Source organism: Borostomias antarcticus, assembly GCF_949987555.1.
Source record: "Borostomias antarcticus genome assembly, chromosome: 2".
Lineage (NCBI taxonomy): Eukaryota > Metazoa > Chordata > Actinopteri > Stomiiformes > Stomiidae > Borostomias > Borostomias antarcticus.
In genome coordinates, this window is record NC_140235.1 from 26,879,531 (window position 1) to 26,905,538 (window position 26,008).

The 26,008-nt window shown below is 42.1% G+C and overlaps 1 protein-coding gene across 1 annotated transcript in view; it reads right to left on the reverse strand.

The window, feature by feature from the left end:
• Positions 1-22,679, reverse strand: part of LOC311322112 (cadherin-18-like) — a gene marked incomplete at both ends in the record, with an annotated part of 58,946 nt that extends 36,267 nt beyond the window's left edge. The window contains 3 exons of the mRNA XM_084454135.1: positions 6,918-7,037; positions 11,425-11,719; positions 22,446-22,679. Of these exons, the coding sequence (XP_084310261.1) occupies positions 6,918-7,037; positions 11,425-11,719; positions 22,446-22,679 (649 nt within the window). The remainder of the gene's footprint in view (positions 1-6,917; positions 7,038-11,424; positions 11,720-22,445) is intronic.
• Positions 22,680-26,008: the final 3,329 nt, after the last annotated feature.

Consider the following 26,008-nt stretch of genomic DNA (forward strand, 5'->3'; position numbering starts at 1 on the left):
CACACTGATGGTAACTATGAATGATGGTCTGTACAGCCTGTGGTACACAACAAGAGAACATGAACGATTTTGCTGAATGGTTTAAATTTGAGAAAAGTTTAGTGTAATATTAAAGAATACTAAACTTTGGAGGAATAATCCTGATGTCCTAAAACATTATTTTATGATTACTCCGGAGAGGTGATACTCATGGTCAGGCTGATATTGACCAATATCGTTCCAGTTAAATTTGGGCCCTACATCCCTGGTAGGACTGGAAGATGGCAATTGCCTTTACTGATTTAGAGTGCGGATATGTGTTGTGTAACATTTGCTGCAGTATACTAAACCTGCTTATACACCAAGCAAATCTGTTTTCATGACTTACGAAGCCCATGGAGAGATGCATTAAAGTGATCATGAGAAGAAAACCCATTCACATTTACAGACACCTTGACTGGGATATAAGACCAATTCAAACATTGTTTCAAGGAACATCTTTCTGCTCTCTCAAACCTATCACTTATAAAGAGTCCAAAGACTTTGCGTATAAAACCTGGTACAGTATCGTGACATTTTGACACACAGACTCTCTCCTCAAGCCTCTTGCCTGAATTCCTCCAGTGCTAACATCCACTGATAGTCTTGGGCCAGCTCTCAATGGACCAAGCCCGTTAATTTAGAAAATCATTGAGAAAGAGCTGGGTCCCGGGTCCATTTGACAGAGTGAAGTGGTTAGCCTCTCCCTCAACCCCCCAGTCTATTAGAGTTGATAACATCGCACTATCCACCTCTTTGTCTGGCTGGAAACTTCTAAAGGAGGACAATCTCCAGGGTGAACAAAAAGGATTATAGGAGATTACAAAGGCTCTCTTCTACCATCTGCTTCAGGGCTCTGGTTTCTGTGGTCCATACAGAGCACTCTTGTCTTCATATGTGCCTCCTAAACCAAAATGCTTGAGAAAGACATGTTTAATGCATTAAACATGTGGACAAATCTGTTTTGACACAAACAGTACATTAATCTGTTCATGTCTCATATAGTGAGGAGCACGTATCCTGAACTGCAGGGTCTGTATCTGTAGGTTTTTCGTCTCTGTGAAATAAACATACAGTATGAAGGAGCAGATGACAAGATTGGCTTTTTCAGAAACTTCCAAACATAATTCATGTGTAATCTTATGTAAGGTGCCAAAGTGTTTGAATGCAGACATTTAAAAAATAAGATATTTCAATATGATTCATGAAGCACTTCCAACCACCTACTGAGAGCATACTTAAGCTACACACCCAGTAAAGTAAAAGAGCATTCCGAGTGGCTGACAAGTGACAGCATTTAAGCGGATCCTGGCTTGGGGAATGACTTAATCCATTCTCTGAGAAAGACATCCTGATCTGTGTCAGCTCCTTCAATAGGAGTCGAAACACTTCCAAATCCCAGATCAGCAGAGACATTAGCCTACTTAAAAAGGAATGGGGGCTAGGTGCGGTTGGGGGAGGGGCGGGGTGAATAGGGTTGGATCGTCAGACTAAGAGACCCAGAGGACATCCCTTGCTACCTCTCTGGGATAATGATAGATACTGGCAAGTGATGGGTTGGGGTTGGTGTGACCCTGCTATGAAGAATATGATAAATGTTGTCATCCTCCCCTTTGCTGAGGCACTGAAAAGAGCCAGCTTGCAATTTTGAGATTTGCAAATCATGTTATCAAGTAAGTCAATTTCACCCGCTCTGTTACAAAATGAGAATATGATATAATGTTACTCTGATACATTGTTAGTCAGTGTTATCTTATGCCATTTCACAAGGCTTTCATACCAAGTTTCAAAGGCCAACAGATAAACATGATGATGTTTGTTCACTACTGTATTTTACATCATTACACTTAATAGCATGAGAGAGAGAGAGAGAGAGAGAAGAGAGAGAGAGAGAGAGAGAGAGAGAGAGATGGACAATGAGAGAGGAAGAGAGAGAAAGAGAGGGAGAGGAGATGGACAAGCATGGCCTGCTTAGTCTGAGTAGGCAATGACTGAGAGGGGACTGGATGGACTGCTTGTTGCTGTAACCCAGGATTGAGATGGATGTTTTACGGTCGCCTTCAATGTCTTCCCATCTTCACCGAACAATCACCATGTGGCATAAAATTGCGCTTTACTGAAACTCTGTTCATGAATGATAATGTGGACTATTTTGTTCTTCCTGTGTAATTGAGCTATTAGCGTAATGACCGGAATAATCTTGCAAACAACTATTCTATTGTCCCCCTGTGCAATTAAATCAAAATCGGCCAGGGGGTGGAACTTGGGAAAGTAGCTCTTCAATTTCTATTCTCTCTAGTGAATTGATTCATGTTTCTATTTCTCTATTTCCCTTGGGCAGTGAGTGGGTCTTCCTGCTTCCCATCTTTTACATCCTCAAAGAATTAACAAAATTACGACTCTTTTCAAACTCAAGGTAGCATCTTATTGCCCATGAAGAGTTTGTGTAGTTCTTAACTAAGAAAAAATAACTAATTTTCCATTTAATATTATCAACACAAACTTTGTTAGTTCAAACTCCCTGTCCCTGACATGAACTATCCTAAGAGTACATATACTCTCTCACAAGCAATCTCTCTCACAAAGTGTTTTAAGCTATTAGCAGGAATATCAAGTGCATTGCAACATAGATATTTCTGTTGAGGCGGAGATTATATTTATCTAGAAAATGCCATCACCAACTCAGGTAAGAAGCTGGCAGAGGTCTGCTAAGAACTGGTTATATAGGCTTCCATAATAGTAACACACCTGTCCACTGTGATTCAGCATCCATGGTAAAGACAGCAATGCTCATAGTGTGTGCCTCATAACAACTTGGAGCACTGTAATTAGAGGTGCTGGTATGAAATACAGTCTGACACCTATGTTTACTGTAGCTAAAAGCATTTGGTTAAATTGGTCTATCACCATGGAAACAAAACATTTATGTCAACTTGAAAGATGCAAGTGAGGTTTATGACTCCGGCAAATAATTGGAAGCATGGAAAAAGACAGGTTTCTAATTGCAAAGACTCACATTTTATAAAGAAAACTGATGAAGATGCAGCAAAGAAGTTGCACACACAGTAAAGTTAGCTAGAAGCTGAATATTGCTAGCCTCGTGAGACCATCCTGATCTACAGTAGCAAGATCAAATTCTGTTTCTGCAGATCACTCTGGCCTTCCCCCTATCTCCAACGATTTCAGTGGGCGGGAGTACCTGCCTTGACAGATTAACTCCTTCAGTCAATCAGAGTAACAAAACTTTTGCCAAATCCAGTCGGAAGAAAGGCGAAAACGTTTTTTCCTCAGAGACTCTGTGCTGTACTCTTGTTCTTGTTTAATTGTTATTGTATTGTATTGGTGTTGTATTTCTGCAATAACTGTACATACTGTATGACTGTAGTAAATGGCGTGGGAGCGAGTTTGACATTGGGTTCAGTCCTGCTTTATTCTCTTATTTTACTTTTCTTAATACGAACTACTTCTTAATACCAACTACTAATAAACTATGGGGTGAATTCACAAAGGGATTGCGCAGGTTCTGCCGCTATACCTATACGCTATGCAAATAACCCCAAAATAAACCTTGCTATTCACAAAGCACTTGCAAAGGGTGAAATACCTGCCAGATCAATGACTTCTTTCCACGTTCAATATGCGTGGTAGCTATATCTTTCACTTATCAGGCAATATCCTGTCCCCGTAATGAATGTGATGGTAGCCTACGACTGACAGTGATATACCACGATGTGAAGAAAAATAGTTTTGATTAAGCGCCAGTGAGGTGTCTGGCTATTATAAACAGTTTGTTGGCAAATAGATTTGACAACTGGCCACATAATTCATGACTAACTAGCAATACAGCAGGTACAGCAGGATATGGGATTAGCTAGTTTAGGTTACTGTCAAAGCTGCCACTCTTTAATGTTGCTATAATATCAGCTTGATAGCGCATTAAGTTAGATCGGTGATTAAACTTCAGCCGAACTACGTGTGCATTATATGGTTTTAAAGCACACCTGCTGGTCAATCAGAAAAGAGTATTCACCCAGGCCATGGTATTATTTCAATGTAGTCCCACTAGTACAGCCTAATAATATTAACATAACATTTTGTCTGTGGTGTGTGGCAGCCTTTAACCTCCTAGAGAAATGTTTGTTCTTTATCTTTCTGTTTTCAACTTTAAACATCCTTGACTATGGAGAAGACCGTGGAGATGGTAGAAAGAGCTCACTCTCAGATCAATCTCTAGGCCGTACACATCTGATCAATGCTTCTTTTTAAGCCCCGTCTGGGTATTTGGGTTGAATTGAAGTCAGTCCTCTAGAGACTCCGTCAGGAATGGTCTAGGTTAGAGCATCCGGGACCCCATTCTATCTGCAGTGCATATCCACTATTCTGGTCTGACCTCAGCTCACTGCACCTGACAGGACCTGGGGGAGATTCTCTGATTCATCAAGCTATCACAGGTTTCTGTCACAAAGTCAAAGAAAACAACAACAACAATAGCAGAATGTCCTTAGTATAACAATAACATTTAAGGCTTGGCCACAGTAGCACCACAGTTGTGGCAGGGCAGCCAGCCATACATGGAGAAGAAGGATTGGCCATTTTGTTATCTTCAAAGCGGTGTGGTGTTTGCACACGGTAGTGGGCCAAAAGCTTTTAAGACAACATACTGTGTTTTTATGCAGCTTGTCCTTAGGAGTTTGAACTTGTGATGGCATGTGTGTGTTTTTGTGTATGTGTCCTCGTTTTTGTGTATGTGTCCTCTCCCCACGCTTGCATAGCATCAGGTCTCACACCTCCAGGCTCAAAGACAGTTTATTCCGGCAAGCTGGGAGGTCCCCCCCCCCCCCCCCACCACTGATATTACTGGAAAAGGCTTTTTTTTGCTGCTACTTGTACATGTATTTTGTTTTTTAATGACACTGTCCATGTGAGAAAAAGCTCTCAAGTACACATTTCATTATACATTACCTGGACTGTGTACTGTTCTGTACATACACACAAATAAACCTACTTGAACTTGAAGTGTGTGTGTGTGTGTGTGTGTGTGTGTGTGTGCGTGTGTGTGTGTGTGTATTGTAATGGAATTAAATTTGATCTAGCTATCAAAAGTAAAAAGGATTTGCCAAGGTTCGCTCAAAAAGGTTCAGTCTGATTTATTAGGAAAACATACGATTGCAAAAGGACTTCAGGACCAAACACAGAGTGGGTCATCCAACAGAAATGAAACAGGGTGGCGTTGCGTGGCCTTATATTCAAGCAATACAAGGATATGACGTTGCTAGAGATCTGATTGGCTCACCCATCCTTACACGTCATAATAAATGGAAGACGTCATCAACAATGGTCAAGAGTTCAGGCATGTGATATTAGAAAGGGCGGTAAATCTTGAATAGGTGTCTGGTAGGGACAATAGAACAATGGAAGGTCACACTAGGCCAGACAAAGTCTGGGGTGTGTGTTCCCCTGGAGATGTCTTCCTGTTATAATGATAAAGCCACGGCAGGGGGTGTTTGGAATAGCAAAAAGTAGAGGATAGGGGTGTTTGGAATAGCAAAAGGTAGAGGACGGCGAACCAATAGGCACAAAAGAACAAACAAAACAACAAAGGGCTGAAACCTGAAAGTGTTGAGGCCAGTCATTCCATGACAGTGTGTGTGTGCGTGTGTGCGTGCGTAGTGAAAGGGGGTTGATGGCATGAAAAAAGAGTAGATTAGTGTGCATTAATATGCTAAGTGGAATACTGCTGTGCAGAGGGAGGGAGGAGAGAGAGAGAGAGAGAGAGAGAGAGCAGTAGCCCCTCCATCACACCCTGCTCCTTCTCTCTCCATGTTACACCATGCTGATTTACAATGCAAACAAGATGCAGAGTCAGCCGAAGTTAGGGAACCCATCTTATATGACCATGTGCTCACTGCTGCATATGGAGAGGAAAATGGCCATACCGTACCACGGGACGCAGAACAACAATGACACATTTAGCACCCCCATAACTGATTTCTGCAGGTTTCAACAAGGGATCTTCCATATAATAGGGATATTTTCCACTCCATCGCAACAAGGTATTCCCTAGTGTCTAGACTACAGCACACGCAGTTGCTGCATCAGTGGAATAGTGTTTTCTCTTGAAATAGCGTTGTAAGAGTTCTCGTGTCAACTTTCATCAGTTCATCTCAGTCATCTTTTTAGCACATTTGTTAGTAGTGGGGACCAAAACTTGACTACATCAAGATCTCTTATTGTGAAATACGTTTCACTCCGTACCACAAGAAACAATAGGCATGTACACTACAAACACACACAATACTGTACATATATATGGACGCACACTTGCAGTAGGCTACATGAATTCACGCACGCACACACACGTGCACGCACACACACACACACACACACACACACACACACACACACACACACACACACACACACACACACACAATGCACTTTGACAAACCCATTAACTTTTGATAGAATCCTGTATGACGCTCTCAAAACAAAATATTATTTTTGTGGACAGTAAAACCATTAAAAACCTCTCAGAAAAACAATGGTTGTGTAATAGCATCTGCAGAAATGCTTCCTGCGACAGAGAGAAGAGATATTTCAAGCTCAGACAGACTAGACCAGGTTGCTAAACAATGTTGTGCTCCATTGCCATAATGTTGTTAGTTTAAATGACCACAGAGAGGCCATGATAATAAAGCCAGAAAGTGAGTTGTCGGAGTAACCTTTGTCGTAAAATGTGGTAAACGGATCATAAACATGCCTAAATAACATGATGCATAACTGCATAGTACACAAAACTCACAACCATCATAAGAAATTCTACCTTTGATTATCACTATCGCAAGGATATCCACATTGTTCCAGTGTACAAGGCAATTATGTGTACATTTATGTCCTACCGGTTTTGGGATCAACAGAGAAGTATGGCTGCCCTTGAAGAATACTGTAGACCACTCTGGCACTATTTCCATAGGTGGGGTCATCAGCATCAGTTGCAGTGACTTGGAACACCGAAGTACCTGAAAACATCAGAGGCAAATTATTATTCAGAGTCAACAGTGGGTGCGTTAAGTAACTGAGCGGCTCAGCTTCGCTCAGAGCGTAGAACGCACTTAACGGGTTGCTCAGTTACGCGCAGACTGATCTGCTCAGTGCGCAAGTGAGCACTTCTAAACTACGATCAGTCTGAGCAAACACAAAAGAAGATGGATGTCCAAGTCATGCCAAACATGTAAAAACATTTGGATTGTGATACATTTCACAGGAGAGCATACTGAGACTGGTAAGATTTCACCCTGTGCTTCCCATCTTGGAAAAGCACATTTATCATAGTTTTTTCCAGTGCATTTACATATGTCCCATTGACTTCCATTGTAGCCCAGTGAGAGCCTGCATAAAACCTGCAGCTAGCTCAATACTGGAATGATCTGTGAAATTATGGTCTCTATGTTTCAGGTTCATGGTAAACAGACCACAAATAGGGCTTAATGTCCAAAATAGCACAATACCCCTTTAAAATGGGATGAATGTGTATAAATGAGGGAATGTTTATTCATGGGACATCTTTTTTCACTTGTGCTTTAACTCATACTATAAGGTAGGTGCCATCTTTTCTTCTTCAAACCCAAGTCACATATCTCTTCTTATTCTTACTCCAAGATTGTCCCCCGTTCACTTTCATTACCTTCCATCGGCTTCAATCCATCTATCTCAGCTGTCTTATGCTGTCTTATTGCTGTGACCACAATGCAGTTTGGGCTTAGATAAATAATATTACAGAGACCAGACTCCCTTTATTCTGTTTTTTTTTCTCAGTGGAAAGTAAAAATATGTATATACCCACTTCTGCATGAACATTCCGCAACATATCCACAGGATTTGCTCTCAAGTTTAACTCTGAATGGATAGCTGTGTTTTTCTCAAACTGTGGGACTTACGTAAATTACATTTTAGTGGACTGCCAGGAATGTCTTGACTCATCCTCTCTGACAAGTTTCAAGCAAATATTCAACCGTACAAATGAAATGTGAATGGAATGGAATGATGTGTCATACAACAATCAACCTCAGCATTCCAACCTTGATGGATTGGGAGGGTTTTATTTGCAGCTTCTTTGAATAAAATGTAAAAAGAAAAAAGAAGAAAAAAAAAGGCTCCCACACTGTCTGAGCTCGAACATTAAAACATTTGCTGCAACGTCAGCTTTTTTTGACTAACATACAGTATATTGTAGGCTTTTGATGTTCTAAACGGAGTACAAGTGTACTATGTACACTTTTACAAGAGGAGCAGCGGAAATGCTCCTAGGCACACTGGTGAGTTTCTCCATGGACACAAGTGGAAATCCTACAGTAACCGGAGGAAAGAGGACTGTAAAGCCCTCCGTAAAACGCCATCTTACAATCCACTTTTGATGTAATAGGAATTGAGCAATGTAAATCCACTCCATTGCATGCAAAATTGCTTTTATCTTGCCAGGTCATCTGTGGTCACATTGATCTGTATTTTATGATGGGTGACAGCATCTATCGGAGAGCTCATTCATCACTCAAGAGATGGTTTAGATTGAGGACAGGAGTGGAATTGAAAATGTGTGTTCCACCTTCAATATGGAGCCATGAAGAAGAATATTTTTTACTTTTTGCTCTCCACTGCATACTCCACAAATTCCAGATACATTTCTATAGTTTTGCAATATTCCTCACAGTGATTTTCACCATCCATGTATTGGACTAAATCACACTACAAGACGCACACCTCTTGGGTGTCCATTTTCAACCTTTCCAGCCCAAGTGAGACAGAAAATTGATACCCCTTTCATTCGGCACTCAAAAATGTAATTCTGCAGTTGAATTGGGATAGTTCAAAAACACCAATGCAGAAGCACCTGGCACGTGCCCAGCTAATCAATTTAGACAGGAAAAAAGAACATCACGGCCAATTAGCTACCACGCTCTCAGACAGCTCCTTCCTGTGCTGGAGAGCACCAGTATTGACAAATGCTGGGGGATTAGTGCTCTAGAGTGTGAGGACAGTTGATTGTTACAGACGATTTGACGCCACAGACGCTACCGCCAAAGAGGATTGGCTTTAATGGACATGAGCTAAAGGAGAGGGAGGGAGAGAAGGTAATTATTTTCTTCTTGGCATCCCTGATTCCCCGCCTTGGGTCATCAATATTGATTGATTCTTTGTGTACGACCAGCGGTGAAATTTACAGCGAACAAGGGTTTGAACAAGTTTGAAATGCAACATGATCATGTAGAACAGGCTGTGAAATAGATGAACCTCCTGGATCAAACCAGACATCGGAGCCCTTCCAGTTACAGCACTCTTGTCAAAGTAGTATCCATTTGAACTGCACAGTCAATAGTTACTGTCTGGTATTGAATAAAACTCAAACAGTTAAATGACTACATGACCCAATAATTATCTCATGAACATTTCAGCAACATGCAGTGGATATAGTAGGAAGGAAAGTTGCAGAGACAACACCATCAAAACATTACTTTTTACCCATTAAGCATCCATTTCTATTGCTCTTGCTGAGCATGTATTTTATGCAACATTGCCTCAAAGGGGATTCATACATGTTCAGCACTTGGGGCACATTCCTCACACATACTGACAGACAAAGCTCAAACTGAGGCATAAGTCTCTGTTTATGAATATCCATGAGGGCATCAAGGCATATATTGACTGCAGGTCTTCAGATGTTTACATACACCAAGTGATTGCTGTCTGTTCATCCTCCATACTATATGTATACTGCTGATAGGGCTGTTTATAAAATGTTCTTTTAGACATGTTTTAAAATTTCAAGGAATTCTCTGAACCAAGAAAGGCGGTCAAAACCAAGGCCCATGATCATGTGCCTCAGGCGAGATTTCCTGCGGATGATGACCGTAAAATGGAATCAAGGGTTTGTGTTCCTGTAATAGTGGCATTAATTTATCTAAAATAAGATAAACTGAGGCCAATAATTCTATTTTTCTTTCCTGTTGTTCCTTACATGTTATTGATTTAATAGTGATTTAATGATCCCAGAGATCAGCCACCCAAGCGACCATCCCAGAAATCTGCCCAATCCCAATCCAAACCTTGATGATGGTAAATGGACCGCATTTATATAGCGCTTTTCCACCTTAGCGGCACTCAAAGCGCTTTACAATGGCCTCTCATTCACCCATTCACGGTAGCTGCCATGCAAGGTGCTAACCTGCTCATTGGGAGCAATTTGGGGTTAGGTGTCTTGCTCAAGGAAACTTCGACATGTGGACAGTCGGAGCTGGGATTCGAACCACTGACCCTTCGATCACTGAACGACCTGCTCTACCAACTGAGCTACAGCCGCCCCTTGATGATGATGATGATGATGATGCCAATATCGGGGCAGACACACTAACCACAAGGGCACTGAGACACTCAAGGATACAATTCCTTCTTTGAGAATCTAAGACCTCCAAAATACAACATTTAAAGTGGAAGTCTATGACCCAAATCCACAAATAATGGATTGCTCCCGCTAATAGCTCGATATTTTGCACAGCAATCGCAACGGCAATCTGCTGCAGTTTAGCACAATATCCACAAAAAACTTTGCTCTAATGATATGCCCGGGCAAACATGCCCACAAATTTGCTAACTGTGTGCAATTTGCACCCATGATTGCAATTAGCCATGTACGCGTGCTTGCACACGCCTGGCATGACGGTGCCTTCGTCTGGCTACAATAACTGCTGCCATGATCCCTGGAGAGCTCAGGCATGTCAGCCCCTTGCACTTAACACCAGCTGAATGCAATTTGTTCTTGTATATAGATACAAGATCTTGGATATAGTCGGATCTCTCCCCAGTGTTTCAAGCTTTTCTCCATATTTTAGGACACAGGATTGGATCATATATCATCCATCATCCAATATCAATTCAATATCATTCCAACTTCACAAGTTCTGAGGAGAAACAGAAGGAGAGAGTGTGAGCTGACTGCTGCAGTTAATACCAGCTTTTCAAAAGCGGTATTTGCACTTCTCTAACAGTGTGTGTGAGCTCATGGTGTTTGTGGATCAGACGCAAGGCTTATTTGGGGCAATTTTGCACCGAAGTACCTAATTTACATACATTCAAATGAGCCTGGTGCAGCCGTGGAGCCATTTGCTCATTGGTGCTGTTTGCAATCATTTTCACCCTTTGCGTGTGCTTTGTGGATTGGATGCTATTTTTTTCTCTCATTTGCACAAGTTTTTCCGCTGCAAAAGCCGCGTAATCCTTTTGTGGATCAGTGATGCCAATCTTATATATACTAAATGGAATACCAAACCAATCACTACCAAGTCTTAACTTTAACCAAGACATTAGTCCATCATTGGAACTGCATCACAGATATTACATGGAGGCTGTCCTTACCCAGTGCAGACATCTCAGGCACAGTAGCTGCAAAGGGTCCATCTGGAAATGTGGGGGCGTTGTCATTGATGTCTTGGACTTTGATGATGAATTCCGACTTTGGTTCCAGGGCCTCTTCAGTGTAGCGGTCGAGGGCTTGTGCGTGCAGGACATAGTGTGATTTTCTTTCCCGATCCAGACTCTTGGTGGCGTGAATGTCTCCTGTCACTTCGTCGATGATGAATATATTCCCAGCGCCGTCTCCACTCAGAATGTACCTGACTGATCCGTCCCCTTTGTCTGAGTTGGAGTGAAGCTGAAAGGAGAAACCAGATATCATTTAACATCATGGAACACGTTAGACACACCTGCTCTAATCACAATCACCCTGCCCATCTCCCCCTTGAGCTCCTCCTTCATCGGAAGAGCCATCTGAGTGACCGCACGATGCGTGGTATCAAACCTCATTGTTCTGCACCAAAGTTGTGCACAACCTCAACAAGAGACAATGCCTCCAGATCTCAGGTGGGATCTATACTCTGCACAGGAAGTAGTCATCTAATCACCTCTGTTATGCATGGACAGATTTACAAAAGGGGCTGTAGAATGTCTCATCCATTACTGAACAAAAGATTCAAACTGGTTTTGAGATAAAATATTTAAACATTTTATACTCAAGCTTTACTGCAAGTCACATGTTGTCATATGAGATAAACGTTTTTGGTTTTAGTGAAAGTCCAGTTCCGTCCAGTCTCACGGAAGTGCTGCGTCTAATAAGAGTGTGAGAAGCATAAGGAAACTCTTGTTCAGCCATAATTGATACCTGCTGTATTGTCTTTCATGCCAGTCTCTCTGCAGAGTTCTAGTTAAAACCTTTGCATTCCTGAACAAGGGCGCGACATTTTAAGGATATGTTTTCATTACAATGACTAAAACATGAAAAAACTTTGATTTGCAGAGAGATTTCAGACAAAACACAATTAACTATATCGTACAATGTGCATACTTCCAAAGTAAAACTTGAACGTAATCATTCATACTATATATCCATGTATTAATATGCTGATCAAGGGGTGATACAAACTACTTTCATATTCACAGACACAATTCATCATCTTCCTTATCAATTGCAGATGTGTCCAACCACTGATCACATGGATTAGCCTGCCTGCGTGACACAACTGCAGGATGTGGTTTTAGCTGTTAACAGTATAATGTATTGACAAAGGCTGGTGCACGAGGACAGTCTCCCTATGGCCGTTTTAGGGTCACAGCCCATTTTGTCAACTGATTTGCACAGGCAATAGCAGACTATTGAATACCGATCAAAATTATCATCTCAGTTAGAAAAAAAATACAGAACAGTGCCTTTATCTCAGTTAGACAAAAAATACAGAACAGTGCCTGGTGTGAATAAACACTGACCTTAATTCCTGTTCAGCATTTGAGGAAGCTCATCCCCTACCCCCCTAATTCGATTCCCAGCATTAAGATCATCAGGGAAAGGTGCCGGGGCCAAATCTAATCAAACTGCTACTAGCAAATTAATCACTAATTTAAAAATCTGATCCGCTGATTGCAAGCTTACCTCTTGATGAGAGAAAACGGCTTTTTCTGGGGTAGACATCAAGCCTATGATTAGGCATATTTTAATTCAGATCTTAATCAGTATCAGGATTAAGGTGATATGGATCTCTTCCATGAAAAATCACACACAATCAAATATGCTACAGTATCTTACCCAATGGTGGTGCAGAGCACACCTGGATTAATACTGAAATGGAGGACCCTCCACTCCAGTCCATAGAAGAGGAAAACTCAATGGAAAAGGCACTTTCAACCAGACAGCACTGATCCTCCAATCAAAAAAAGTGTCCAGTACAATCCACCAGATGAACTCAACTTTTAACACTGTAATAACTTTGAAGCAATAGAGCACTCTAAACATACTCTAACATAGTTATTTCCTTACCATGTCATTTATGGGGCGGCACGTAGCCTGTGAGGTAGAGTGTCCGGCTGGGGATTGGAAGGTCCCAGGTTCGATCCCCGACAGAGTACTGAAGTGTCCTTGAGCAAGACACTGAACCGCAAACTGCTCACATGCAGCAAGAAGGTCCTAGGCCTTTTGCTGGGCATGTTCTCCCCATATTCGCAAGGGCTTTCTCCTAAGAACCCAATACGAACAGATGATCTTCAGTCCTGTCCCTGACCAGGACTTGGACTGAGCACTTGGACTTGGTCCCCGGGCGCCACTTATGAGGCAGCCTGCTGCCCCTGGAGGAGTACAGCTTGGATGAATGCCTCTCACTAACGTGTGGCTAATGTGTGTGTGTGTAACCGTGTGGCTAATAAAGACGACCCTCCACGGTTCAGAGGCAGACTCTGATGGAACCACTTTACACTCATGTCCAAAGGAGCACCCCTCGACACAGGCACATAAATTTCATTTAGCCTGCAGTCAGTGCTAATTTAACAATTGACTCCTTTGGTGAGAGCTACAAATCCCGATTCAAAGAAGTTGGAACGTTGCATAAAACAGAATGTGATGATATGCTAATCCTTTTTTGACATAATTTCAATTAAAATCAGTACAAAGACAATATAATTAATGTTTTACCTTATCAACTTCATTGTTTTTTCTAAATATATGCTTATTCTGAATTTGATGGCAACATCAAACAGCATTTCAAAACAATTGGGACGGAGGCAACAAAAGACTGGGGAAGTTGAGGAATGCTCAAAAAACACCTGTGCATGTTCAGTAAAGTGTGAGTCACTGATGCATGGGACACTATTGCCGGCCAACCCAAAGCTGCAGGAGATAAAAATGTAAACAGGTTGCGGGTGATTACACTGACATCAAATAAAGGGCTATGGCTTCGTCAGGTCACCTGTGAACGGCACCCATGACATAAGGGTCATAACGTCCAATCAGATGGCTAGTGTTGATATGCTTTGTAGTAGCAGCAGTTGCTACAGTATTTGTGCAGATCTTGAATATAATATAAACCTCAGCATCTCCTAACCTCAAAGAAGAAATGAAACACAAAACTGACAGTATGAGTTAATTCGCCCTATGGTGCAATCGGTGCGCATACTGTCACAGAATACTTCAGACATGGCTCCATTTTTCCAATTCAGACGGTTCTATTTTACTTCAGTCCAGATTATCTTTTATTTATAGTTCATTAACGATGATCACACAGAATATTTAAGGACTTCGCCAAAATCAGGACCACTTATTGGACGTAATTTGTGTCAATTTGGTTAATCCACGGAACGTGACTGATAAGGGCTTTAAAGCACATCACCACTGTGTGTGGGAATCACAGGGATCAGGGAAGGAACTGCAGCAATGGCCCCATAGGGGGCTTTTGTGGGCCAGTCCTCTTTGAAAAGAAAGAAAAGGAAACTACAAATTGTCTCTGGCGCAGAACGCTCCCATGAAGACGAGCATAACACCATTAGATGAAGCGTGTCGTAATTGGCCACAGTGGGAGAGCAGGTGACCTTGATGACCTTTGGTTTGTTTTTTTTCTTCCACCCATGAAGACATACAGCACAGAAGGGCTCCTTTCTCCTCCATTGGGCGTCAAAGAGGGCAATTTTGCTTATCTCTCTCCTACTCTTACATTTTCCTACCTTACCCATCTCTCTTTCTCTCTCCCTCTCTGTCTCTCTCTGTCTATCTATGGTGAGTTTATTAAGGGCCAGGCGGATTGATGACTGGCGTGTGGCTCCTGCCAATCTGCACGTTATGCTTTGCTCCAGAGTTTAAAGGGATCAAAAGAATCTGGGGCCTTGAAGTCATTCAGTGGCCGGGAATAGTGCTAAAGTATATCCAGAGAAACCCCAGCTCAATTTCATTTAACAGCCTCGGGCACAGCCAGTTAAACGACTATCTGCTTTCTCTTATGTCCGCTCTTAACGATGAGTGGTCCACTCATTGGGTTTTAATTATCTGGACTGATGATCTTGTTTTTCTCAGTATGTGACGATATCGATGCTACAGTAGCTGACATTCACTGGCTGCATTTAGCAGGCAAAATGTCAGTGATAATTATCTTGGTAGGGATCAAACCTCTGCTTGACTTGCCATGAACTTTATTGCTGAAAACGTTAAAGGCACCTTGGTGATGTGATTGGAGTGAGTGAGTGTGTGTGTATGTGCGTGTGTGTGCCTATGTACACTCTATGCACGTGTAAGGGGTACTTATTTCATCAATCAGGAAGGGAGGAGTCTAGGGGAAGGGAGGAGGATGTATGGAATGAGAGATGACGATAAGAAAGGGAAGGAGAGGTGAGGGAGAAGGTGGCCTGAATAGGGGTGGTCTGATCATCAGTGCCAGGGCCTCATATTTGTAATTATCAAGGGGGTTCATCTTTGATTAAATCCAAGCTCTTATTCTTCGCTCAAGAGGACTTAATCACTTTTTATGTGGGGGTGCTTGATTGTCTGATTATCAGCGCATTTCGGCCACGCTCCTCCCCCCCACACACACACACCAATCAAATCCTCCTGAGCGCACTTGATTTGCAACAGTCACAGTCAACGGCACCTTGATGATGAAGCACGCAGCTAATGGCTGCACATTTGGAGATTGGACGGAGGCAAGGGCGTGACATTACAGTGATCCACCCTAATGGCTGTCCTCTATTTTGACTTTTGCGGGGGAAGGGCAGGGGGGATGGGGGGAGCTAGGATGGTTGACTTCTTGAAGTACAGTAATTAGATTATTAGAGTCTGGGAATCAGTCCTGACAGTCATTTCATAGCGTCACCACTCATCTCAAGTTCTGGTTTAATGATACAGAAATTAAAACACCAGCAAATCAACTTTGGGAAACATCATGATTCTGCAGTGTGCTCTAAAGCTTGAAATGTAAATGGGATGTGTCTGTGTGCCTCTAACATAACATCTTAAACTACAGGCACAAGTCACAGGTGTGGGATGGCAAATAACCGGGCAACAGACCAAAGTATCAATTACATTTATCTTTGGTCAGTTGTGGTTCTTGAATTGGGGCCTGGGGTGATTGCTGAATGATCACACTTGATGCAATCAACAGTCATTTCCCTCGCCTGTGTTGATGTTGGTATTCCCACTCTAGTTTGATCCCAGCTCCCATCAGTGCCATCTAAGTGTCCTTGAGCAATTCTCTGAAACCCAAAATCGTTCATGTGCGGCACGGTGGCACAGTAGTACTGTTGCCTCACAACAAGAAGGTATTGGGCCTTTTCTGTATGGAGTTTGCATGTTCTCCCCATGTTCACAAGTGTTTCCTCCCAAAGAACTCAATATGAAAAACATGCAGATGAACAGATTGTTAATGCTGTCCGTCCCTGACGAAGACAGACAGGAGCACTTGGTTGGTCCCTAGGGTGCGTTCCATGCACGCTACCAATGTCTGGTCCTGGCTGCCCTTAAGGAAAGGACGACGGGATGGGTTAAGTGCTAGAGATGCGCGGATGGAGTTTGAGCGCACCTGAATCCGCACTCATTAATCATCCCCCTGCCACCCACCCGACGTAATTATCTTCTAAAATTTAGAGACCCGCCCCCGCACCCAACCCGCCAAACGTGAAGCTATTGTATTTACATTTAAATTATGTCCGGCCGTTCGTGCTCATTCGCTTTTCATATAGGCGCATTTTATTGACTTAAACAATTTAAAGATTATAGGCTTGCTTTCGCAGGATCTCAGTTGACGAAGTGGTCGAGGGTATTTGAGTGAGCTGCTGGTGTAGCCAAGCTAAAATGTATTTTCTTTTGTTTCTTTATTCTCTCTGAAACCTTTTTTTTTATTGTTAACTTCTCCAAAATTTGTTCTGTTAATTGGTTCCCACTTTATTAGTTTATAGCATACCTTTCTTTTTTTCCCCTGGGGAATTTATATGGTGTTACACCTCCTGGTCTAGCTTCAGTAGCTGTGTTCGGAATCGCTCCCTTGTTCCCTCACTCCCTATTCCCTATATAGGGTTCATCATGTAGTGAACTACCTAGGGAACGGAGAAAATGTAGGGTACATGCACTGTTCCCTGCAAATCAAGGTTAATTGTGGGTAATAAATAGTGGACTATGTAGGGATTCTGTGGAGAATTCGGACACTACAAACAAAATAGCTGACGCCCTATATAGTGCACTATATAGTGAATAGGGAGCGATTCCGAACACAGCTAGTGAGCGCGTAGGCTCAAAGCTGGTGAGTCACGTCTGCAAATGCTCTCTCTTATTTCATTATTTTTTAGCTTTAATTTGAATGTATGCTTTAGTGACACACGGATTGTAACATTATGTAATGTGTTTATGAACCTGTTGATCTAGCCTCTATTGTAGAATAATCTGACAATTCTAATTTTAGAAATTTTAGTTAATTCTAATTTTTATTTTTACGTAGTTGCTAACGGTTAGCTTCGGTGGGGTTTTGCGCGCACTGACTTTGTGGGATGGGTTCATGTTTAACGTGCTCTGGTTGAAGTATGGCAATGTCGCCTTGTTAACACAATATTTCATGGTGTATCGTGTCTTTTTTTTTCTTTTTTTTTTAGAAGAATGAGAGATTGAGACTGTGACTGATCTGCTTTCCCCATGTTTGTGAAAGGTATGTTTGGTTGAATCACTAGCTAGCTATTTATCTTAGTCTAGTTCATATATAGTTTATTATTGCATATTTGTTCAGTGAGCGCATAGACTCAAAGCTGAAGAATGAGAGATTGAGACTGTGACTGATCTGCTTTCTCAATGTTTGTGAAAGATGGTGAAGAAGAATAAACTCCATTGAGTCGACCTTCAGCCCCGGTGTACCTCATTAATTGAACAAACTCAACACAACGCAGAGTGAGCAAAAAGGGATCTGCTACACTGGCAGGTCTCGCGCTTTCTCGCAGTTGTTATAATATAATATATATAATTAAATGGTGTTGAGAGACTCGCGTTGAGGTATCTGATTAGCGGGAGAATATTTACGCTGAGTTATTAACTATGGCACATTTTAAAATATATAAATATAAAACATGTAAATAATGTAATGTAATGTAATGCATCATCGCAGATGCAGAAGACGACAGTCGATGCACTGCAGATATTAGCCATTTAAGTGTACAAATTTGCCTTTTATTTGAAAGGTGGGGGACTACAAACTGTAGCGACCTTCCAACGATGTGTTTACTTTGGTGAGTAACAAAACGGTTTTGTCTGTAGCACATTCATAGGTAAATTGCATTGAGAGTAACAGGGTGTTATCTGTAGGATATCGCCCTGGACCAGGTCTAGCACTGTGACATCCTCCATGTGACAAACCTGGCCGCACTGTGCGTAAAAGGCCAGTTCAGCACCACGGACAGCGTCACAGGGGTGAAGAGGCAGCCACCAGACAGCTCAGTCCCCGTCAGCACCTTGGACAATGCTGCTCCCCAGCTGCTCTACATTCCCCAATCAGGCCGGAAAGGAATGCGCAGCGGCTGCACCCAATCGGCTAATGAGCCTGCAAGCAGCTAAAGGCCCTACTGGGGAAGCTCTCAGTAGTCTTTGGATTCAGTGAGTCGTGAACCGTATGCATTGTTGCCTGACACTCATTTTTGGTGCCGTGATTAATGTTTGTTTCCCTGTCGCCTGTGGAAGTCGGAGTGGAAACCCTGTGCGTAACATGTGCCGAAGTCCTGGGAAAACCAACCCCGTGACCGAAGATCTTTTCAGTTTGGCTTTTGAAAACTTGTTTGCTGTTAAATGTGCCGAGACACTTAACCGTTACCTGCCTAGACATTGTTTGCTGTGCTCCACCTGGTTATCCCGACTCGGGACGTTACAGCACCCACAAACAAATGCTGACAGACACATGCACACACACTCGCACGCATGCACACATGCCCAAGCTACATCATCTTTTACTACTTTTACTTGTAGGCATTCCTTAGCTGTGCCTCTATACCATATAGATTGATGCTTGATCACTTAACAGTGGCTGGATGTTGATTACATGAACAATTCTGTGTTTTTTTCTGTTATCGCTGTAACAAACACACACTAACATGAACTGTGAGGGTGCATTTTATTTCATTCTAAATTACCACTCAATGGGTAATGATCATTTGGAAGTCAGCCTGCACTCAGATCCTATTTTGTAATGTGTGGTAGAAAAGCAATTTAAGTAAACTGCACTTTTACCGCCGTTCGACCATACAAGACAGTTGCCTGATTCTGTCACAGCACAATCCACTTATAGCTGTATGAATAAAACATTTGGGCACCTTTCGAGAGGCTGGTATTTTGCTCTACAAATGAACATAGGATAAGACATGCAGGACGATTCCTCTTAGACTAGATTTAAGCACCCAATCTATCAAAAGCTGCTCACAACTAACCTCACGTGCCAGATGGTTTGCTTCACATAACCATCTGGGAATTCTCCATTTGAGGCTAGTTCACAATACCTTCCTAGGTGAAATCAAGGAACTTGCCATTGTCTGAATTACAAAAATCTACTCCTCTTAGTAGTTCATTATTAACTTTGAGAACTCAACAAAACCTAGAATTGTTCTTCTTCACTGGAAGTGACCGGAAGGACATCTAATTGCAATTCAAATCAGTCAGCAACTTGAATAAATCTAGTATAGGCTATTCTACCCCACCAGCTACTTGTTAACAACCCCCACTGCACCTACCAACATCAAACCAACTGGAAAGTCAGGAACACTTCAAAACTGACCACTGGTATGAGCTAGCTCTGTCACACAGTCAGTCATTGTCATCTGAGATTATCAAACTATACATAATATACTGGAAAAGTTAATTAAACAGATATATGTTTTGATACATTTTGATACATCATTTTTTTAATCAAATATCAGTATCAATCAAATAGCAGTTGGGTTGTTTTGATTATGTTAAGAAGAGTGAATGTTCTTCTACTTAAAACAACCTAACTGCAGCTTGATTGATATTTGATATTGATATTTGATGGACTATTTTTTAATCAAAATGTATTCAAACGGAGATATATTTATGCAAATTAACTTTCTCTATTTAACAACTGCACAATTCAATCTGTTCTTTCAGCTCATTCCATTCCATTCATGTATATATTTAATATTTTGCACATGATTTTATGTATGTTGCATTTCTGTGCTCTATAATTTTTGATTGTTGAGCACACTTAGGAGCTAGCGAAAAACACATTTCACTGCTCATTGCCCTGTATGACGTACAGTAGCATGTGACAAGCAAAACTTTGAAAGCATTGTGCAATGGTTCTGAGTGACATGCAGACATTCACACCTGTGTCCTCATTCACACTTGTGCCCTCTGTCAACACAAGACCTGTCCCCCCGCCTTGAATCTGCTTCTCACTCACTCAAACCTGTCATTTCCCAAACGCATCAGTCCCCAGAGGGGTGTCAGCGGGGATTATGTGGGATACCACAGGGGGTTTGACAGATTGGCCCCTTCCGCTTATTCCCAGGAGGCATTCTTCTGTCCTGACTGCTTCCGCTTCCTGGTGTGTGACTAAACCTTGTTAGCAGCCACAGTTTTTAATCAAGCACTATCGTGAGGGAAACAATGTAGTTAGGCAATGTGAAATAATTAATCCCTCTCTGTCTGAGCTTAATTAAGGGTCACTCCATCTGCTGACATTAGGACATTAGGACATGGTACACCAATCCCAGCTCACATAATTAAATGTTTTACGCTAACCGTCAGGAGACTTCATATTTTCTCTAAACGTGCGTGTCAAATCGATTCCTTAATAATGTGTATGTTTCTTCTTAGGGCTGTGTTATCATCCCGTGGATTAGCTGGTTTGTTTTTATTTTAAGCAATTGCTTTCATCACAACAGCCACCCCCACCAGCCCTCACCCCATGCATCTAATCATGTTACAGTAACGTCATGTTTCATCAATAAATAACACCTTTAAGGATGTTTTTCCTCTTCCCCGCTCTGTCAAGGCTGTCTGTGATTAAGCCATTCCACCCTTTGCTGTCATGATAGTAAGTTTATAGTATTTTTTTTTAATGATATTTTTTAACGCATTTCTGCTTTATTAGGGATAGGACAGTGTCGGTGATAGACAGGAAAGGTGGGAGAGAGAGAGAGGGGAAGACATGCAGCAAAGGGCATGGGTCGGATTCGAACCCTGCCGCTGCAGAAAGGACTAGCCTTTACATGGTAAGCGCCCCAGCCCATTGAGCTACCGGGGCACCCCCCAAGTTTATATATATATTTTTTAACGGATATTGGACCATATGTTTTCTCACTCCTCTTCCACCTTCCTCTATTTGTTGTTGTTGTTCCTCTCAACTTTTTTTTCTTCAACATTTCGAGTCACTCTTGTTGAAATACAGACGTATACACAGTCAGAGAAGTGATCCACCTCCAGTCGGAAGGGATTAGCCTATGCCTGAGTGTCTAGAATAATGATCACTGCAGCGGAGAAATACATTTCCACATTTCAAGAGATAAGGGGACAGGCGGGCAATCTGCAAGCAGAAGACTTAACCGGTTTCCCGCGGGAGGGGGTTGGATCCATCGATTCAGTGCCACCACTGCCACCGCCGCTACCGCAGACCTGACTTGCTGGGACACTTTCTCGCTCCCTCTGAGTGCAAGAGACCACTGATAACTCCAGTTCCTCTTCCTCTCTAGGACATCAATCATGCTGAAATGATAGCCCAGAGCTCAGAGGTAATGCATTAATAACTTATTCAAACTGTAACCTAACCAGTCGTTCTGGGCCCCAAGTGTACTGTTGTCCAATTTGTGTCAGAACACGGGGTTTTATGCTTGGGCTTTTGCTTCAAGGTACTGTAGAAAGCTAGTTCCGCATTACAACATGGTCCACTATGCTACAGTAGAGCTGCCCGTAATTAACCTGAATAAATCATACATAAGTGAGATTTGGAACACCTCGACTACCAACAGGGCAATCTCCCTTCTCAAACAAACCTCTTCCTGCCATAACACTGTTTCACCAGACATGAACACAGAGAGGAAAAACTATTGAGCTAAGAGTGATTTGCACAAAGTAAGAGACAATCAAATACCTTTCCCACATATTGAGCTTCAGGTCCCATGTGTTCTTCTAAAACAAAGAATTGATTCCAGATCCAGCCCCTCTTAGGCCTGTGGTGCACCTCCGTCTCGCCATTTGCCAGTTTGGTCTGGTTCTTGGCTGGCACCTTGGCTGGTCTGGCGAGGTGGCCGGCTCCTGAGCACCTCTGGACGAAGCAGAGGCACACCAGGAGGTGACAGAGGCAGGAGGTGGTGGATATCCTCATGGTGGAGTGTGCGTTTGTAAATAAATCCCCACGTCTGGGTGCATGAAGGTCCTCCCTCCGCCGCCTCCACCACCAGCACTAGCCACCGCTGCAGCCTCGAGGGTGGGGGCGGTGGGGGGGAGGGGGGCGGCAGCGCTAAATCCAAACCAAAGAAGGGCTGGTCTGGGTAGATCCTCTAAGGTTCATGGCCTACAGCTGTTGAATATGGAAACAGGCCAGGTCCGTTTACATCGTGGAACATCCAAGGTCACGAGGGAACAACAGGTGAAGGATGACTTGCAGATTGTTTTACCAGAGACTGGAGTTGATTCTGATCACCATTTTGTGTTTCCTAAAGGAGAGATAAAGGAACAGAAAGAGAGAAATAGAGAGACAGAAGGGGGGGGCAAGATTAATGTGATGCCTGTTGATGTAACTTCCTTTGAAACAAATTGGAACCCATAAAAATGCATAACACACAGAGGCAAGGACAAGGATGTTCTAACAAGAAGAAAGAAGTCTAGAGGAGTAGACACTGGGCCTCATCCAACAACATCTTCCTAAGTTCCGTTCTTAAATTTCTTCTTTCATTAAATACAGAGACCAACAGACATCAAAAGCAAACAGCTAGCTGTTTATCATTACAATTCTACGTGACAGTTTGTGAAAACGGTGCCGTGAAGTTTAATACAGTCACAACTGTAACGCACTTTGGTGAATAATCACAGAATCCCTTTAAAAAAAAAAAAAGGACTCAAAGGAGTCCCTGACTAATCCCCATGTATTGGAATTCTCTAAATGCAAATTAGGCAGCTCAGCTGTTGTTATGGGTGATTCACTCAAACAGGATGTTTGTGATCCCTGGTGCCAGTCTAAACACTGAGAGGCAAGACAAACATCATAATTGTGGATTAGGGCAGCAAGGGTTATGCGAACAAAATATTCAACACCTCTAATCTGTGACAGGATCCCCCCTCGTCACAGGTAATAGGCTACATGTAAGACATCACGCTCGTCTGGCGGTTCATCCACCTGTAGGCAGACTGCATTGAAGTCAGTTTAGTTGTTATGTTCCCTGAAGTTTGACATCTTGATCCAGGGTTGCTTTTCCGTCTGTGCTCTAAATGTCTGATTGTCATGCTGATCGTAAATAAAACAAGTCTCAGACACCCATGAAATCAACCAGCAGCAGCCGGCTTTGTCATTAGGAAGGCAGACTGCACTCACTGCAGGGCTGTCTGCTAAGTGTAGTCTGCATATCACAAATGTTGCATGAAGAAATGTTTGACAATCTACCTTTATCAGTTTGAGTTTAATGGTGCAAATACAAGTGAATAGGTAAGTACAGGATAGGGAGAGAGAGAGAGAGAGAGAGAGAGAGAGAGAAAGGTGAAGGTAAATGGGTGTGTGTGTGTGGGGGGGGGGGGGGCCCTGTTGAGTGCCATTCATGGCTGATATTTTGTTTTTGCCCTCTCCCAACTGAACACCCTGCATGAGATTTCACAGCATCAGCCATCTGCCGATGTCAAATGGCAGATAAGGAATGGAGTGTGAGTGGGTCAAACACATTGTTGTACCACTAATCTTCCCCCACTGCCAGATGGGGAGAGAGAGAGGGGGGGGGGGAGAGAGAGAGAGAGAGACAGACAGAGAGAGAGAGAGAGAGAGAGAGAGAATCGAAGCAAAGTACAAAATGTAAGAACACAAACAATTTCCATCCATTGTATGGTCAGTTCTGAGGTCTGATTTTGTCAAACATATAGGCTATAAGCAGGGAGTGGATAGAAAGCAAGTCATTTGAGGGCAAGGGGAGAGAGAATGGTTGTGGAAGGAAAAAAGGAAAAAGAATATGCCACTGTGAGATTAGTGGAACGTGCACACTTTTGTCAATTAATTCTATTCATACACATGCCTCCATAGACTGAAACCAGATTCACAGAACGTAAGTTACAGTAGGCTACGTATATAGAGAACCAGAGGGCTTTAATGAATATTCATACACATCTCACACCAATATAATTGTTCCTGGATTTTCAATGCAGGCTGATGAAGGCTGACAACCTAAAGTAGCACCTACAGAGTTTAACCGATACCATGCAATGTTGGTTTCCATGCAACCTCATTGCAGCACAGAATATTGAGTGCAAAGCCCCCTTTGTGCTCATGTCCTCAGCATGCAATTTATACAAAATGTGTAACATGCTGCAGATACACTTCATTTAACTTTGTTAAGTCAACTGTTTGTTTGTTTGTTATAGGCAAGGCAAGGCAAGTTTATTTGTATAACACATTTCAGCAAGAAGGCAATTCAAAGTGATTTACATGAGATATTAAAAGCATCAAGACAAAGTGCAAGAATCACACTATAAAAGGTAATATAAAACAAAATGAAAACAAATAATAATTATAAAAGGACATTTAAAACCAAATGCAGGAAAAATAAAATACAAGAATAAAAGTTACAGCGCACTGTACAAATTAATAATTATTTGATTTAATAAAAAGCAGGCAAAAAGAAAAGTCTTCAGTCTTGATTTAAAAGAACTGAGAGATGCAGCAGACCTGCAGTTTTATGGAAGTTTGTTCCACATATCAATGTTTTGTTTTAACTCTGGGGACAGAAAGCAGACCTGTGCCAGACGACCTCAGAGATCTGGATGGTTCAAAACGTAGCAGCAGATCAGAAATATATTTTGGCCCTAAAGCATTCAGTGCTTTACAAACCAACAGCAGTATTTTAAAGTCAATTATTTGACAGACAGGAAAATAATTGACAGTGTAAAGACCTCAGAGCTGGAGTGATGTGATCCACTTTCTTAGTCTTAGTGAGGACTCGAGCAGCAGCGTTCTGAATCAGCTGCAGCTGCCTGATCGATTTTTTAGACAGACCTGTAAACACACCGTTGCAGTAGTCGAGTCTACTGAAGATAAGCGCATGGACAAGTTTTTCCAGATCCTGCTGAGACATAAATCATTTAATCCTTGATATATTCTTCAGGAGATAGTAGGCTGACTTTGTAGTTGTCTTAATGTGACTGTTGAAATTCAGGTCTGAGTCCATGACTACACCAATATCTCTGGCTTTGTTTGTGGTTTTTAGCATTACTGATTGAAGCTGAGCGCTGACTTTTTCTACTTTCTCCAAAGACAATTACTTCAGTTTTATTTTTGTTTAGTTGAAGAAAGTTCTGGCACATCCAATCATTGATTTGTTCAATTCACTTACTCAGTGCTTGTATGGGATTATAGTCCCCTGGTGATATGGTGATATAAATTTGTTTCGTCTGTGTAGCTATGGTAACATATTTTGTTGTTTTCCATAATTTGAGCTAGTGGGAACATGTGAATGT